Source organism: Chiloscyllium plagiosum, unplaced genomic scaffold (assembly GCF_037043375.1).
Source record: "Chiloscyllium plagiosum isolate Xiang-an unplaced genomic scaffold, Cpla_swu_hap1 HiC_scaffold_3, whole genome shotgun sequence".
Taxonomy (NCBI): Eukaryota; Metazoa; Chordata; class Chondrichthyes; order Orectolobiformes; family Hemiscylliidae; genus Chiloscyllium; species Chiloscyllium plagiosum.
Genome location: NW_028270141.1, coordinates 163,138,165 through 163,155,641, shown reverse-complemented (window position 1 = coordinate 163,155,641; position 17,477 = coordinate 163,138,165). Strand labels below are relative to the sequence as shown.

General features: G+C 54.0%; 1 protein-coding gene across 1 annotated transcript in view; it reads left to right on the top strand.

The window, feature by feature from the left end:
- Window positions 1-15,213, top strand: part of LOC148151799 (MAM domain-containing glycosylphosphatidylinositol anchor protein 1-like) — a 263,563-nt gene extending 248,350 nt beyond the window's left edge. The window contains exons 3-4 of the mRNA XM_087976849.1: window positions 14,906-15,080; window positions 15,209-15,213. Of these exons, the coding sequence (XP_087832975.1) occupies window positions 14,906-15,080; window positions 15,209-15,213 (180 nt within the window). The remainder of the gene's footprint in view (window positions 1-14,905; window positions 15,081-15,208) is intronic.
- Window positions 15,214-17,477: the final 2,264 nt, after the last annotated feature.

The following is a 17,477-nucleotide window of genomic DNA, read 5'->3' as shown; positions in this document are numbered from 1 at the left end:
AGGGTGGAGAGTGGGATTAGACTGGGTGGGATATTAAAAGGAGCGGGGAGTGAGGGGGGAGAGTGGGTTTAGACTGGGTGGGATATTAAAGGGAGTTGGGGTGAGGGGGGAGAGAGGGATTAGACGAGGTGGGATATTAAAAGAGAGTGGAGTGAGGGGGAGAGTGGGATTAGACTGGGTGGGATATTAAACGGAGCGGGGAGTGAGGGGGGAGAGTGGGATTAGACTGGGTGGGATATTAAAGGGAGCGGGGAGTGAGGGGGAGAGTGGGATTAGACTGGGTGGGATATTAAACGGAGCGGGGAGTGAGGGGGGAGAGTGGGATTAGACTGGGTGGGATATTAAAGGGAGTGGAGAGTGATGGCGGTGAGTGGGATTAGACTGGGTGTGATATTAAATGGATTGGGGTTTGAGAGGGGAGAGTGGGATTAGACTGTGTGGGATATTAAAGGGAGCGGGGAGTTAGGGGAGAGAGAGGGATGAGACTGGATGGGATATTAAACGGAGCGGGGAGTGAGGGGGGAGAGTGGGATTAGACTGGGTGGGATATTAAAGGGAGAGGGAAGTGAGAGGGGAGAGTGGGATTAGACTGGGTGGGATATTAAAGGGAGCGTGGAGTGAGGGGGAGAGTGGGATTAGACAGGGTGGGATATTAATGGGTGTGGGGAGTGAGGGTGGAGAGTGGGATTAGACTGGGTGGGATATTAAAGGGAGAGGGATGTGAGAGGTGAGAGTGGGATTAGACTGTGTGGTATATTAAAGGAAGTGGGGAATGAGGGGGAGAGTGGGATTAGTCTGGGTGGGATATTAAAGGGAGTGGGGCTGAGTGGGGGGAGAGTGGGATAAGACTGGGTGGGATATTAGAGGGAGTGGGGAGTGAGGGGGAGAGTGGGATTAGACTGGGTGGGGTATTAGAGGGAGTGGGGAGTGAGGGGGAGAGTGGGATTAGACTGGGTGGGGTATTAAAGGGAGTGGGGAGTGATGGGGGAGAGTGGGATTAGACTGGGTGGGATATTAATGGGAGCAGGGAGTGAGGGGGGAGAGTGGGATTAGACTGGGTGGGATATTAAAGGGATTGGGGAGTGTGGGGGAGTGTGGGATTAGACTGCGTAGGATTTTAAAGGGAGAGGGGAGTGTGGCGGAGAGTGGGATTAAACTGAGCAGGATATTAAAGGGAGTGGGGTGTGAGGGGGGAGAGTGGGATTAGACTGTGTGGGATATTAAAGGGAGCGGAGAGTGTGGGGGGAGAGTTGGATTAGACTGGGTCGGATATTAATGGATGTGGGGAGTGAAGGGGGAGAGTGGGATTAGACTGGGTGGGATATTAAAGGGAGCGGGGAGTGAGGGGGGAGAGTGGGATTAGACTGGTTGGGATATTAAAGGGAGTGGGGAGTGAGGGGGAGAGTGGGATTAGACTGGGTCGGATATTAATGGATGTGGGGAGTGAAGGGGGAGAGTGGGATTAGACTGGGTGGGATATTAAAGGGAGTGGGGAGTGTGGGGGAGAGTGGGATTAGACTGGGTTGGATATTCAGGGAGTGGGGAGTGATGGGGAGAGTGGGATTAGACTGTGTGGGATATTAAAGGGAGCGGGGAGTGAGGGGCGAGAGTGGGATTAGACTGGGTGGGATATTAAGGGAGTGGGGAGTGATGGGGAGAGTGGGATTAGACTGGGTGGGATATTAAAGGGAGCGGGGAGTGAGGGGGGAGAGTGGGATTAGACTGGGTGGGATATTAAAGGGAGTGGGGAGTGAGGGGGAAAGTGGGATTAGACTGGGTGGGATATTAAAGGGAGCGGGGAGTGAGGGGGGAGAGTGGGATTAGACTGGGTGGGATATTAAAGGGAGTGGGGAGTGAGGGGGAGAGTGGGATTAGACTGGGTGGGATATTAAAGGGAGCGGGGAGTGAGGGGGGAGAGTGGGTTTAGACTGGGTGGGATATTAAAGGGAGCGGGAAGTGAGGGGGGAGAGTGGGATTAGACTGGGTGGGATATTAAAGGGAGCGGGGAGTGAGGGGGGAAAGTGGGGTTCGACTGTGTGGGAAATTGAAGGCAGCGGGGAGTGAAGGGGGAGAGTGGGATTAGACTGGGTGGTGTATTAAAGGGAGCACGGAGTGAGAGGGAGAGTGGGGTTAGACTGTGTGGGATATTAAAGGGAGCGGGGAGTGAGGGGGGAGAGTGGGATTAGACTGGGTGGGATATTAAAGGGAGAGGGAAGTGAGAGGGGAGAGTGGGATTAGACTGTGTGGTAAATTAAAGGAAGTGGGGAATGAGGGGGAGAGTGGGATTATTCTGGGTGGGATATTAAAGGGAGTGGGGCTGAGTGGGGGGAGAGTGGGATAAGACTGGGTCGGATATTAATGGATGGGAGGAGTGAAGGGGGAGAGTGGGATTAGACTGGGTGGGATATTAAAGGGAGTGGGGAGTGAAGGGGGAGAGTGGGATTAGACTGGGTGGGATATTAAAGGGAGTGGGGAGTGAGAGGGAGAGTGGGATTAGACTGGGTGGGATATTAAAGGGAGCGGGGAGTGAGGGGGAGAGTGGGATTAGACTGGGTGGGATATTAAAGGGAGTGGGGAGTGAGGGGGAGAGTGGGATTAGTCTGTGTGGGATATTAAAGGGAGTGGGGAGTGAGGGGGAGAGTGGGATTAGACTGGGTGGGGTATTAAAGGGAGTGGGGAGTGATGGGGGAGAGTGGGATTAGACTGGGTGGGATATTAATGGGAGCAGGGAGTGAGGAGGGAGCGTGGGATTAGACTGGGTGGGATATTAAAGGGAGCGCGGAGTGTGAGGGAGAGTGGGATTAGTCTGGGTGGGATATTAAAGGGAGTGGGGAGTGAGGGGGGAGAGTGGGATTAGACTGGGTGGGATATTAAAGGGATTGGGGAGTGTGGGGGAGAGTGGGATTAGACTGCGTAGGATTTTAAAGGGAGAGGGGAGTGTGGCGGAGAGTGGGATTAAACTGAGCAGGATATTAAAGGGAGTGGGGTGTGAGGGGGGAGAGTGGGATTAGACTGGGTGGGATATTAAAGGGAGAGGGAAGTGAGAGGGGAGAGTGGGATTAGACTGGGTGGGATATTAAAGGGAGCGGGGAGTGAGGGGGGAGAGTGGGATTAGACTGGTTGGGATATTAAAGGGAGTGGGGAGTGCGGGGGAGAGTGGGATTAGACTGGGTCGGATATTAATGGATGTGGGGAGTGAAGGGGGAGAGTGGGATTAGACTGGGTGGGATATTAAAGGGAGTGGGGAGTGAGGGGGAGAGTGGGATTAGACTGGGTGGGATATTAAAGGGAGAGGGAAGTGAGAGGGGAGAGTGGGATTAGACTGTGTGGTATATTAAAGGAAGTGGGGAATGAGGGGGAGAGTGGGATTATTCTGGGTGGGATATTAAAGGGAGTGGGGCTGAGTGGGGGGAGAGTGGGATAAGACTGGGTCGGATATTAATGGATGGGAGGAGTGAAGGGGGAGAGTGGGATTAGACTGTGTGGGATATTAAAGGGAGCGGGGAGTGAGGGGGAGAGTGGGATTAGACTTGGTGGGATATTAAACGGAGCGGGGAATGAGGGGGGAGAGTGGGATTAGACTGTGTGGGATATTAAAGGGAGCGGGGAGTGAGGGGGGAGAGTGGGATTAGACTTGGTGGGATATTAAACGGAGCGGGGAATGAGGGGGGAGAGTGGGATTAGATTGGGTGGGATATTAAACGGAGCGGGGAATGAGGGTGGAGAGTGGGAATAGACTGGGTGAGATATTGCGGGGAGTGAGGGGGGAGAGTGGGATTAGACTGGGTGGGATATTAAAGGAAGCGGGGAGTGAGGGTGGAGAGTGGGAATAGACTGGGTGGGATATTAACGGGAGTGGGGAGTGAGGGGGAGAGTGGGATTATTCTGGGTGGGATATTAAAGGGAGTGGGGCTGAGTGGGGGGAGAGTGGGATAAGACTGGGTCGGATATTAATGGATGGGAGGAGTGAAGGGGGAGAGTGGGATTAGACTGGGTGGGATATTAAAGGGAGTGGGGAGTGCGGGGGAGAGTGGGATTAGACTGGGTCGGATATTAATGGATGTGGGGAGTGAAGGGGGAGAGTGGGATTAGACTGGGTGGGATATTAAAGGGAGCGGGGAGTGAGGGGGGAGAGTGGGTTTAGACTGGGTGGGATATTAAAGGGAGCGGGGAGTGAGGGGGGAGAGTGGGATTAGACTGGGTGGGATATTAAAGGGAGTGGGGGCGAGGGCGAGATTGGGATTAGACTGGGTGGGATATTAAAGGGAGTGGGGAGTGAGGGGGAGAGTGGGATTAGACTGGGTGGGGTATTAATGGGTGTGGGGAGTGAGGGGGGACAGTGGGATTAGACTGGGTGGGATATTAAAGGGAGAGAGATGTGAGAGGGGAGAGTGGGATTAGACTGTGTTGGATATTAAAGGAAGTGGGGAATGAGGGGGAGAGGGGGATTAGCCTGGGTGGGATATTAAAGGGAGTGGGGCTGAGTGGGGGGAGAGTGGGATAAGACTGGGTCGGATATTAATGGATGGGAGGAGTGAAGGGGGAGAGTGGGATTAGACTGGGTGGGAGATGAAAGGGAGTGGGGAGTGAGGGGGAGAGTGGGATTAGACTGTGTGGGATATTAAAGGGAGCGGGGAGTGAGGGGGGAGAGTGGGATTAGACTTGGTGGGATATTAAACGGAGCGGGGAATGAGGGGGGAGAGTGGGATTAGATTGGGTGGGATATTAAACGGAGCGGGGAATGAGGGTGGAGAGTGGGAATAGACTGGGTGAGATATTGCGGGGAGTGAGGGGGGAGAGTGGGATTAGACTGGGTGGGATATTAATGGGAGCAGGGAGTGAGGGGGGAGAGTGGGATTAGACTGGGTGGGATATTAAAGGAAGCGGGGAGTGAGGGTGGAGAGTGGGAATAGACTGGGTGGGATATTAACGGGTGTGGGGAGTGAGAGGGAGAGTGGGATTAGACTGGGCGGGATATTAAAGGAAGCGGGGAGTTTGGGGAGAGAGAGGGATTAGACTGGGTGGGATATTAAACGGAGAGGGGAGTGAGGGGGAGAGTGGGATTAGACTGGGTGGGATATTAAAGGGAGAGGGAAGTGAGAGGGGAGAATGGGATTAGACTGTGTGGGTTATTAAAGGGAGTGGGGAGTGAGGGGGAGAGTGGGATTAGACTGTGTGGGATATTAAAGGGAGCGAGGAGTGAGGTGGAGAGTGGGGTTAGACTGGGTGGGATATTAATGGGTGTGGGGAGTGAGAGGTGAGAGTGGGATTAGACTGTGTGGTATATTAAAGGAAGTGGGGAATGAGGGGAATGGGTTTAGACTGGGTGGGATATTAAACGGAGCGGGGAATGATGGGAGAGAGTGGGATTAGACTGGGTGGGATATTAAAGGGAGCGGTGAGTGAGGGGCGAGAGTGGAATTAGACTGGGTGGGATATTAATGGGAGCAGGGAGTGAGGGGAGAGTGTGGGATTAGACTGGGTTGGATATTAATGTGAGCAGGGAGTGAGGGGGGAGAGTGTGATTAGACTGGGTGGGATATTAAAGGGAGCAGGGAGTGAGGGGGGAGAGTGGGATTAGACTGGGTGGGATATTAATGTGAGCAGGGAGTGAGGGGGGAGAGTGGGATTAGACTGGGTGGGATATTAATGGGAGCAGGGAGTGAGGGGGGAGAGTGGGATTAGACTGGGTGGGATATTAAAGGGAGCGGGGAGTGAGGGTGGAGAGTGGGAATAGACTGGGTGAGATATTGCGGGGAGTGAGGGGGGAGAGTGGGATTAGACTGGGTGGGATATTAAACGGAGCGGGGTGTGAGGGGGAGAGTGGGATTAGACTGGGTGGGATATTAAAGGGAGAGGGAAGTGAGAGGGGAGAATGGGATTAGACTGGGTGGGATATTAAAGGGAGCGTGGAGTGAGGGGGAGAGTGGGATTAGACTGTGTGGGTTATTAAAGGGAGTGGGGAGTGAGGGGGAGAGTGGGATTAGACTGTGTGGGATATTAATGGGTGTGGGGAGTGAGGGTGGAGAGTGGGATTAGACTGGGTGGGATATTAAATGGAGAGGAATGTGAGAGGTGAGAGTGGGATTAGACTGTGTGGTATATTAAAGGAAGTGGGGAATGAGGGGGAGAGTGGGATTAGTCTGTGTGGGATATTAAAGGGAGTGGGGCTGAGTGGGGGGAGAGTGGGATAAGACTGGGTCGGATATTAATGGGAGAGGGAAGTGAGAGGGGAGAGTGGGATTAGACTGGGTAGGATATTAAAGGGAGTGGGGAGTGAGGGTGGAGAGTGGGATTAGACTGCGTGGGATATTAAAGGGACTGGCGAGTGAGGGGGTGAGTGGGATTAGACTGGGTGGGATATTAATGGATGTGGGGAGTGAAGGGGGAGAGTGGGATTAGACTGGGTGGGATATTAAAGGGAGCGGGGAGTGAGAGGGAGAGTGGGATTAGACTGGGTGGGATATTAAAGGGAGCGGGGAGTGAGGGGGAGAGTGGGATTAGACTGGGTGGGATATTAAAGGGAGTGGGGAGTGAGGGGGAGAGTGGGATTAGTCTGTGTGGGATATTAAAGGGAGTGGGGAGTGAGGGGGAGAGTGGGGTTAGACTGGGTGGGATATTAATGGGTGTGGGGAGTGAGAGGTGAGAGTGGGATTAGACTGTGTGGTATATTAAAGGAAGTGGGGAATGAGGGGAATGGGTTTAGACTGGGTGGGATATTAAACGGAGCGGGGAATGAAGGGAGAGAGTGGGATTAGACTGGGTGGGATATTAAAGGGAGCGGTGAGTGAGGGGCGAGAGTGGAATTAGACTGGGTGGGATATTAATGGGAGCAGGGAGTGAGGGGAGAGTGTGGGATTAGACTGGGTTGGATATTAATGTGAGCAGGGAGTGAGGGGGGAGAGTGTGATTAGACTGGGTGGGATATTAAAGGGAGCAGGGAGTGAGGGGGGAGAGTGGGATTAGACTGGGTGGGATATTAATGGGAGCAGGGAGTGAGGGGGGAGAGTGGGATTAGACTGGGTGGGATATTAAAGGGAGCGGGGAGTGAGGGTGGAGAGTGGGAATAGACTGGGTGAGATATTGCGGGGAGTGAGGGGGGAGAGTGGGATTAGACTGGGTGGGATATTAAACGGAGCGGGGTGTGAGGGGGAGAGTGGGATTAGACTGGGTGGGATATTAAAGGGAGAGGGAAGTGAGAGGGGAGAATGGGATTAGACTGGGTGGGATATTAAAGGGAGCGTGGAGTGAGGGGGAGAGTGGGATTAGACTGTGTGGGTTATTAAAGGGAGTGGGGAGTGAGGGGGAGAGTGGGATTAGACTGTGTGGGATATTAATGGGTGTGGGGAGTGAGGGTGGAGAGTGGGATTAGACTGGGTGGGATATTAAATGGAGAGGAATGTGAGAGGTGAGAGTGGGATTAGACTGTGTGGTATATTAAAGGAAGTGGGGAATGAGGGGGAGAGTGGGATTAGTCTGTGTGGGATATTAAAGGGAGTGGGGCTGAGTGGGGGGAGAGTGGGATAAGACTGGGTCGGATATTAATGGGAGAGGGAAGTGAGAGGGGAGAGTGGGATTAGACTGGGTAGGATATTAAAGGGAGTGGGGAGTGAGGGTGGAGAGTGGGATTAGACTGCGTGGGATATTAAAGGGACTGGCGAGTGAGGGGGTGAGTGGGATTAGACTGGGTGGGATATTAATGGATGTGGGGAGTGAAGGGGGAGAGTGGGATTAGACTGGGTGGGATATTAAAGGGAGCGGGGAGTGAGAGGGAGAGTGGGATTAGACTGGGTGGGATATTAAAGGGAGCGGGGAGTGAGGGGGAGAGTGGGATTAGACTGGGTGGGATATTAAAGGGAGTGGGGAGTGAGGGGGAGAGTGGGATTAGTCTGTGTGGGATATTAAAGGGAGTGGGGAGTGAGGGGGAGAGTGGGGTTAGACTGGGTGGGATATTAATGGGTGTGGGGAGTGAGAGGTGAGAGTGGGATTAGACTGTGTGGTATATTAAAGGAAGTGGGGAATGAGGGGAATGGGTTTAGACTGGGTGGGATATTAAACGGAGCGGGGAATGAAGGGAGAGAGTGGGATTAGACTGGGTGGGATATTAAAGGGAGCGGTGAGTGAGGGGCGAGAGTGGAATTAGACTGGGTGGGATATTAATGGGAGCAGGGAGTGAGGGGAGAGTGTGGGATTAGACTGGGTTGGATATTAATGTGAGCAGGGAGTGAGGGGGGAGAGTGTGATTAGACTGGGTGGGATATTAAAGGGAGAGGGAAGTGAGAGGGGAGAATGGGATTAGACTGGGTGGGATATTAAGGGAGTGGGGAGTGATGGGGAGAGTGGGATTAGACTGGGTGGGATATTAAAGGGAGCGGGGAGTGAGGGGGGAGAGTGGGATTAGACTGGGTGGGATATTAAAGGGAGAGGGAAGTGAGAGGGGAGAATGGGATTAGACTGGGTGGGATATTAAAGGGAGCGTGGAGTGAGGGGGAGAGTGGGATTAGACTGTGTGGGTTATTAAAGGGAGTGGGGAGTGAGGGGGAGAGTGGGATTAGACTGTGTGGGATATTAATGGGTGTGGGGAGTGAGGGTGGAGAGTGGGATTAGACTGGGTGGGATATTAAATGGAGAGGAATGTGAGAGGTGAGAGTGGGATTAGACTGTGTGGTATATTAAAGCAAGTGGGGAATGAGGGGGAGAGTGGGATTAGTCTGTGTGGGATATTAAAGGGAGTGGGGCTGAGTGGGGGGAGAGTGGGATAAGACTGGGTCGGATATTAATGGGAGAGGGAAGTGAGAGGGGAGAGTGGGATTAGACTGGGTAGGATATTAAAGGGAGTGGGGAGTGAGGGTGGAGAGTGGGATTAGACTGCGTGGGATATTAAAGGGACTGGCGAGTGAGGGGGTGAGTGGGATTAGACTGGGTGGGATATTAATGGATGTGGGGAGTGAAGGGGGAGAGTGGGATTAGACTGGGTGGGATATTAAAGGGAGCGGGGAGTGAGAGGGAGAGTGGGATTAGACTGGGTGGGATATTAAAGGGAGCGGGGAGTGAGGGGGAGAGTGGGATTAGACTGGGTGGGATATTAAAGGGAGTGGGGAGTGAGGGGGAGAGTGGGATTAGTCTGTGTGGGATATTAAAGGGAGTGGGGAGTGAGGGGGAGAGTGGGATTAGACTGGGTGGGGTATTAAAGGGAGTGGGGAGTGATGGGGGAGAGTGGGATTAGACTGGGTGGGATATTAAAGGGAGTGGGGAGTGAGGGGGAGAGTGGGATTAGTCTGTGTGGGATATTAAAGGGAGTGGGGAGTGAGGGGGAGAGTGGGATTAGACTGGGTGGGGTATTAAAGGGAGTGGGGAGTGATGGGGGAGAGTGGGATTAGACTGGGTGGGATATTTCTGGGAGCAGGGAGTGAGGAGGGGGCGTGGGATTAGACTGGGTGGGATATTAAAGGGAGCGGGGAGTGTGGGGGAGAGTGGGATTAGTCTGGGTGGGATATTAAAGGGAGTGGGGAGTGAGGGGGGATAGTGGGATTAGACTGGGTGGGATATTAATGGGAGCAGGGAGTGAGGGGGGAGAGTGGGATTAGACTGGGTGGGATATTAAAGGGATTGGGGAGTGTGGGGGAGAGTGGGATTAGACTGCGTAGGATTTTAAAGGGAGAGGGGAGTGTGGCGGAGAGTGGGATTAAACTGAGCAGGATATTAAAGGGAGTGGGGTGTGAGGGGGGAGAGTGGGATTTGACTGGGTGGGATATTAAAGGGAGAGGGAAGTGAGAGCGGAGAGTGGGATTAGACTGTGTGGGATATTAAAGGGAGCGGAGAGTGTGGGGGGAGAGTTGGATTAGACTGGGTCGGATATTAATGGATGTGGGGAGTGAAGGGGGAGAGTGGGATTAGACTGGGTGGGATATTAAAGGGAGCGGGGAGTGAGGGGGAAGAGTGGGATTAGACTGGTTGGGATATTAAAGGGAGTGGGGAGTGAGGGGGAGAGTGGGATTAGACTGGGTCGGATATTAATGGATGTGGGGAGTGAAGGGGGAGAGTGGGATTAGTCTGGGTGGGATATTAAAGGGAGTGGGGAGTGAGGGGGAGAGTGGGATTAGACTGGGTTGGATATTCAGGGAGTGGGGAGTGTTGGGGAGAGTGGGATTAGTCTGTGTGGGATATTAAAGGGAGCGGGGAGTGAGGGGCGAGAGTGGGATTAGACTGGGTGGGATATTAAGGGAGTGGGGAGTGATGGGGAGAGTGGGATTAGACTGGGTGGGATATTAAAGGGAGCGGGGAGTGAGGGGGGAGAGTGGGATTAGACTGGGTGGGATATTAAAGGGAGTGGGGAGTGAGGGGGAGAGTGGGATTAGACTGGGTGGGATATTAAAGGGAGCGGGGAGTGAGGGGGGAGAGTGGGTTTAGACTGGGTGGGATATTAAAGGGAGCGGGGAGTGAGGGGGGAGAGTGGGATTAGACTGGGTGGGATATTAAAGGGAGCGGGGAGTGAGGGGGGAAAGTGGGGTTAGACTGTGTGGGAAATTAAAGGGAGCGGGGAGTGAAGGGGGAGAGTGGGATTAGACTGGGTGGTGTATTAAAGGGAGCACGGAGTGAGAGGGAGAGTGGGGTTAGACTGTGTGGGATATTAAAGGGAGCGGGGAGTGAGGGGGGAGAGTGGGATTAGACTGGGTGGGATATTAAAGGGAGAGGGAAGTGAGAGGGGAGAGTGGGATTAGACTGTGTGGTATATTAAAGGAAGTGGGGAATGAGGGGGAGAGTGGGATTATTCTGGGTGGGATATTAAACGGAGTGGGGCTGAGTGGGCGGAGAGTGGGATAAGACTGGGTCGGATATTAATGGATGGGAGGAGTGAAGGGGGAGAGTGGGATTAGACTGGGTGGGATATTAAAGGGAGTGGGGAGTGAGGGGGAGAGTGCGGTTAGACTGTGTGGGATATTAAAGGGAGCGGGGAGTGAGGGGGGAGAGTGGGATTAGACTTGGTGGGATATTAAACGGAGCGGGGAATGAGGGGGGAGAGTGGGATTAGACTGTGTGGTATATTAAAGGAAGTGGGGAATGAGGGGGAGAGTGGGATTATTCTGGGTGGGATATTAAAGGGAGTGGGGCTGAGTGGGGGGAGAGTGGGATAAGACTGGGTCGGATATGAATGGATGTGGGAAGTGAAGGGGGAGAGTGGGATTAGACTGGGTGGGATATTAAAGTAGGTGGGGAGTGAGAGGGAGAGTGGGATTAGACTGGGTGGGATATTAAAGGGAGCGGGGAGTGAGGGGGAGAGTGGGATTAGACAGGGTGGAATATTAAAGGGAGCGGGGAGTGAGGAGGGAGAGTGGGATTAGACTGGGAGGGATATTAAAGTGTGCGGGGAGCGAGGGGGAGAGTGGGATTAGTCTGGGTGGGATATTAAAGGGAGCGGGGAGTGAGGGGGGAGAGTGGGATTAGACTGGGTGGGATATTAATGGGAGCGGGGAGTGAGGGTGGAGAGTGGGATTAGACTGGGTGCGATATTAAAGCGAGTGGGGAGTGAGTGGGGAGAGTGGGATGAGACTGGGTGGGATATTAATGGATGTCGGGAGTGAAGGGGGAGAGTGGGATTAGGCTGGGTGGGATATTAAAGGGAGCGGGGAGTGAGGGGGGAGAGTGGGATTAGACTGGGTGGGATATTAATGGGAGCAGGGAGTGAGGAGGGAGAGTGGGATTAGACTGGGAGGGATATTAAAGTGTGCGGGGAGCGAGGGGGAGAGTGGGATTAGTCTGGGTGGGATATTAAAGGGAGCGGGGAGTGAGGGGGGAGAGTGGGATTAGACTGGGTGGGATATTAATGGGAGCAGGGAGTGAGGAGGGAGAGTGGGATTAGACTGGGTGGGATATTAAAGGGAGTGGGGGCGAGGGCGAGATTGGGATTAGACTGGGTGGGGTATTAATGGGTGTGGGGAGTGAGGGGGGACAGTGGGATTAGACTGGGTGGGATATTAAAGGGAGAGAGATGTGAGAGGGGAGAGTGGGATTAGACTGTGTTGGATATTAAAGGAAGTGGGGAATGAGGGGGAGAGGGGGATTAGCCTGGGTGGGATATTAAAGGGAGTGGGGCTGAGTGGGGGGAGAGTGGGATAAGCCTGGGTCGGATATTAATGGATGTGGGGAGTGAAGGGGGAGAGTGGGGTTAGACTGGGTGGGATATTAAGAGAGAGTGGAGTGAGGGGGAGAGTGGGAATAGACTGGGTGGGATATTAAAGGGAGCAAGGAGTGTGGGGGGAGAGTGGGATTAGACTGTGTGGGATATTAAAGGGAGCGGGGAGTGAGGGGAGAGTGGGATTAGACTGGGTGGGATATTAAAGGGAGCCGGGAGTGAAGCGGGAGAGTGGGATTAGACTGGGTGGGATATTGAAGGGAGCGGGGATGATGGGGAGAGTTGGATTAGACTGGGTGGGATATTAAGGGAGCTAGGAGTGAGGGGGAGAGTGGGATACGACTGGGTGGGATATTGAAGGGAGCGGGGAGTGAGGGGGAGAGTGGGATTAGTCTGGGTGGGATATTAAAGAATTTGGGGAGTGAGGGAGGAGAGTGGGATTAGACTGGGTGGGATATTAATGGGAGTGGGGTGTGAGGGGGGAGAGTGGGATTAGACTGGGTGGGATATTAAAGGGAGTGGGGTGTGAGGGGGGAGAGTGGGATTAGACTGGGTGGGATATTAAAGGGAGTGGGGTGTGAGGGGGGAGAGTGGGATTAGACTGGATGGGATATTAAAGGGAGTGGGGAGTGAGGGGGAACAGTGGGCTTAGCCTGGGTGGGATATTAAAGGGAGTGGGGAGTGATGGGGGAGAGTGGGATTAGACTGGGTGGGATGTTAACGGGAGTGGGGAGTGAGGGGGAGAGTGGGATTAGACTGTGTGGGATATTAATGGGAGCGGGGAGTGAGGGGGAGAGTGGGATTAGACTGGGTGGGATATTAAAGGGAGTGGGGAGTGAGAGGGGAGAGTGGGATTAGACTGTGTGGAATAATAAAGGGAGTGGTGTGTGAGGGGGAGAGACGGATTAGACTTTGTGGGATAATAAAGGGAGTGGGGCGTGACTGGGGAGAAAGGGATTAGACTGGGGATATTAAAGGGAGTGGGGAGTGAGAGGGGAGAGTGGGATTAGACTGGGTGGGATATTAAAGGGAGTGTGGAGTGACGGGGAGAGTGGGATTAGACTGGGTGGGATATTAAAGGGAGCCAGGTTGAGGGGGGAAGAGTGTGATTAGACTGGGTGGGATGTTAAAGGGAGCGGGGAGTGAGGGGGAGAGTGGGATTAGACTGGGTGGGATATTAACGGGAGTGGGGAGTGAGGGGAAGAGTGGGATTAGACTGTGTGGGATATTAATGGGAGCGGGGAGTGAGGGGGAGAGTGGGATTATACTGGGTGGGATATTAAGAGAGAGTGGAGTGAGGGGGAGAGTGGGATTATACTGGGTGGGGTATTAAATGGAGCGGGGAGTGAGAGGGGAGAGTGGGATTAGACTGGGTGGGATATTAAAGGGAGTGGGGTGTGAGGGGGGAGTGGGATTCGACTGGGTGGGATATTAAAGGGAGTGGGGTGTGAGGGGGGAGAGTGGGTTTAGACTGGGAGGGATATTAAAGGGAGCGGGGAGTGAGGGGGAGAGTGGGATTCGACTGGGTGGGATATTAAAGGGAGTGGGGTGTGAGAGGGGAGAGTGGGTTTAGACTGGGAGGGATATTAAAGGGAGTGGGGATTGAGGGGGTCAGAGTGGGATTAGACTGGGTGGGATATTAAAGGGAGCAGGGAGTGAGTGGGGAGAGTGGGATTAGAGTGGGTGAGATATTAAAGGGAGCGGGGAGTGAGGGGGGAGAGTGGGATTAGACTGGGTGGGATATTAAAGGGAGCAGGCAGTGAGTGTGGAGAGCGGGATTAGACTGGGTGGGATATTAAAGGGAGCGGGGAGTGAGGGGGGAGAGTGGGATTAGACTGGGTGGGATATTAAAGGGAGCAGGGAGTGAGTGTGGAGAGCGGGATTAGACTGGGTGGGATATTAAAGGGAGCGGGGAGTGAGGGGGGAGAGTGGGATTAGACTGGGTGGGATATTAAGAGAGAGTGGAGTGAGGGGGAGAGTGGGATTAGACTGGGTGGGGTATTAAATGGAGCAGGGAGTGAGAGGGGAGAGTGGGATTCGACTGGGTGGGATATTAAAGGGAGTGGGGTGTGAGGGGGGAGAGTGGGTTTAGACTGGGAGGGATATTAAAGGGAGCGGGGAGTGAGGGGGAGAGTGGGATTAGACTGGGAGGGATATTAAAGGGAGTGGGGATTGAGGGGGTCAGAGTGGGTTTAGACTGGGTGGGATATTAATGGGACTGTGCAGTGAGGGGAATAGTGGGATTAGACTGGTTGGCTAATTAATGAGAGCAGGGAGTGATGGGGAGAGTGGGATTAGACTGTGTGGGATATTAAAGGGAGCGGGGAGTGAGGGGGGAGAGTGGGTTTAGACTGAGTGTGATATTAAAGGGAGTGGGGAGTGCGGGGGTAGAGTGGGATTAGACTGGGTGGGATATTAAAGGGAGTGGGGATGAGGGGGAGAGTTGTCTTAGACTGGGTGGGATAGTAAGGGAGCTGGGAGTGAGGGGAGCGAGTGGGATAAGACTGGGTGGAAAATGAAAGGGAGTAGGGATGAGTGGGCGGAGAGTGGGATTCGACTGGGTGGGTCATTGAAGGGAATTGGGAGTGAGGGGGAGAGTGGGATTAGAGTGGGTGGGATATTAAAGGGAGTAGGGAGTGAGGGGTAGTGAGTGTGGAATGTTTAAGGTTGCAGGGAGTGAGGGTAGATCCAGGGGGATGTTCCTGATCAGGCTGGTGTGTGGTGATGTGTCGAGCTCCATCTTGTGTGAACACCTTGTTTGGTGCTGTGCAGGTGAAATGGACCAAAACTGCAGGCAGTGCGTCTGAGCGTTTTCAGGAGACCACAGTGTTTAACCAGACCCTGCAGATTACCCGCATCCTGAGGATCCAGGGAGGTCGTTACTACTGTAAAGCCGAGAATGGCATTGGAGGGCCTGCTATCAAGTCCATCCGAGTAGATGTACAATGTGAGTCACCTGCTTCCCTCCTCCACAGTTCAAACACCACACTGTCAATGTTGGAGCCTCTCATCACCTTCCAGAACCTTCCACAAACCATTCCCATTCACTGCTTCCTCTGGAGTCCCTGGTATCAGATTGAAGGCTGCCCGGACCGTCAGACTGTGGGGTCAGCCTGGGAGGTCATCCTGGGTTCAGCCTGGGAGATCGCCTTGGGGTCAGACTGGGAGGTCACCCTGGGGTCAGAATGGGAGGTCATGGTGAGGTCAAACTGGGATTTCATGGTGGAGTCAGACTGGGAGGTCATCCTGAGGTCAGACTGAGAGTTCATGGTCGAGTCAGAGAGGGATTTAACGGTGGGGTCAGACTGGGAGATCATGGTGGGGTCAGCCAGAGAGGTCACGGTGGGATCAGCCTGAGAGGTCATGGTGAGGTCAGACTGGGAGGTCACGGTGGGGTCAGACTGGGAGGTCACGGTGGGGTCAGACTGGGAGGTCACGGTGTGATCAGACTGGGAGGCTACGGTGGGGTCAGACTGGGAGGTTATGGTGGGTTCAGACTGGGAGGTTACGGTGGGTTCAGACTGGGAGGTCACGGTGGGATCAGACTGGGAGGTCATGGTGGGGTCAGACTGGGAGGTTACAGTGGGGTCAGACTGGGAGGTCACGGTGGGGTCAGACTGGGAGGTCACGGTGGGAACTGCCTGGGAGGTCATGGTGGGGTCAGACTGGGAGGTCACGGTGGGAACAGCCTGAGAGGTTAAGGTGGGGTCAGACTGGGAGGTCATAGTGGGGTCAGACAGGGAGATCACGATGGGGTCAGACTGGGAGGTTAAGGTGGGGTCAGACTGGGAGGTCACGGTGGGGTCAGACTGGGAGGTCACGGTGTGATCAGACTGGGAGGCTACGGTGGGGTCAGACTGGGAGGTTACGGTGGGTTCAGACTGGGAGGTCACGGTGGGAACAGCCTGAGAGGTTAAGGTGGGGTCAGACTGGGAGGTCATAGTGGGGTCAGACTGGGAGATCACGATGGGGTCAGACTGGGAGGTTAAGGTGGGGTCAGACTGGGAGGTCACGGTGGGGTCAGACTGGGAGGTCACGGTGTGATTAGACTGGGAGGCTACGGTGGGGTCAGACTGGGAGGTTACGGTGGGTTCAGACTGGGAGGTCACGGTGGGATCAGACTGGGAGGTCATGGTGGGGTCAGACTGGGAAGTTACAGTGGGGTCAGACTGGGAGGTCATGTTGGGATCAGCCTGATAGGTCACGGTGTGATCAGACTGGGAGGTTACGGTGGGGTCAGACTGGGAGGTCATAGTGGGGTCAGACTGGGAGGTCATAGTGGGGTCAGACTGGGAGGTTACGGTGGAATCAGACTGGGAGGTCACAGTGGGGTCAGACTGGGAGGTCACGGTGGGGTCAGACTGGGAGGTCACGGTGCAGTCAGACTGGAGAGTCCATTGTGGGGTCAGCCTGAAAGGTCACTATGGTATCAGACCGAAAGATCATGATGGGGTTAGACTGGGAGGTCATGGGGTCAGCCTGAGAATGCATAGTGAGGTCAGACCGGGAGGTCACGGTGGGGTCAGACCGGGAAGTCATGGTGGGGTCAGCCTGAAAGGTCATTGTGGGGTTAGACTGGTAGGTCACAGTGGGGTCAGACTGGAAGGTAAAACTGAAATGTCATGGCAGCGTCAGACTGAGAGGTCAAGGTGGGATCAGACTGAGTTCATCGAGCAGTCATGAAGTGGGGTCAAACTGCAGCATCTAGTCATGGTTACATCAGTCTATGGGGTCACATCCTGGAGCTTTTGTGGGTTAAGGGTCACAGAGATTGTACCGGGGGGTGTAAACATTCGCATCGTGGTGGTGGTGATGGTAGTGGTGGGTGATGGTGGTGATGGTTAAATGATGTGCTGGCTCAAGACTCTGGGTGTGTGTGGCATCTAACCGTCCGAACTATGGGGTCATGGCATGTGCTGAACATGTATATTCTGCATCGACTACTCAGATGGACTTGGTTCAGTAACTGTCCTCAATCTCTATCCTTTAGACCAGCATCATCCTCCATCTCCTCATACCCAAAAGCCTCTCTGTTATTACTGGTTAAAAAATGCATTGTATAACAGTGTAGGAGCAGGAATACAGAGACACTGGAAGCAGAATGCAACAGGACATTGAGAGACCATGAGCAGGATTGGCTGAGGTCAGCATGGGGTTATAAAAGGGAAATCATAGTTTACTAATCCACTAATTGGAGATGTAATGAGTAGGATAGAGATGGAAGATCCAGTCAATGTGGTGTATTTGAGTTTTCATAGCGTCCCACAGGTTATTGGATAAAATTAAAGCTCATGGGGTTGGGGGTAAGATATAAACATTGGTTAAGAAACAGAGAGTGAGAATA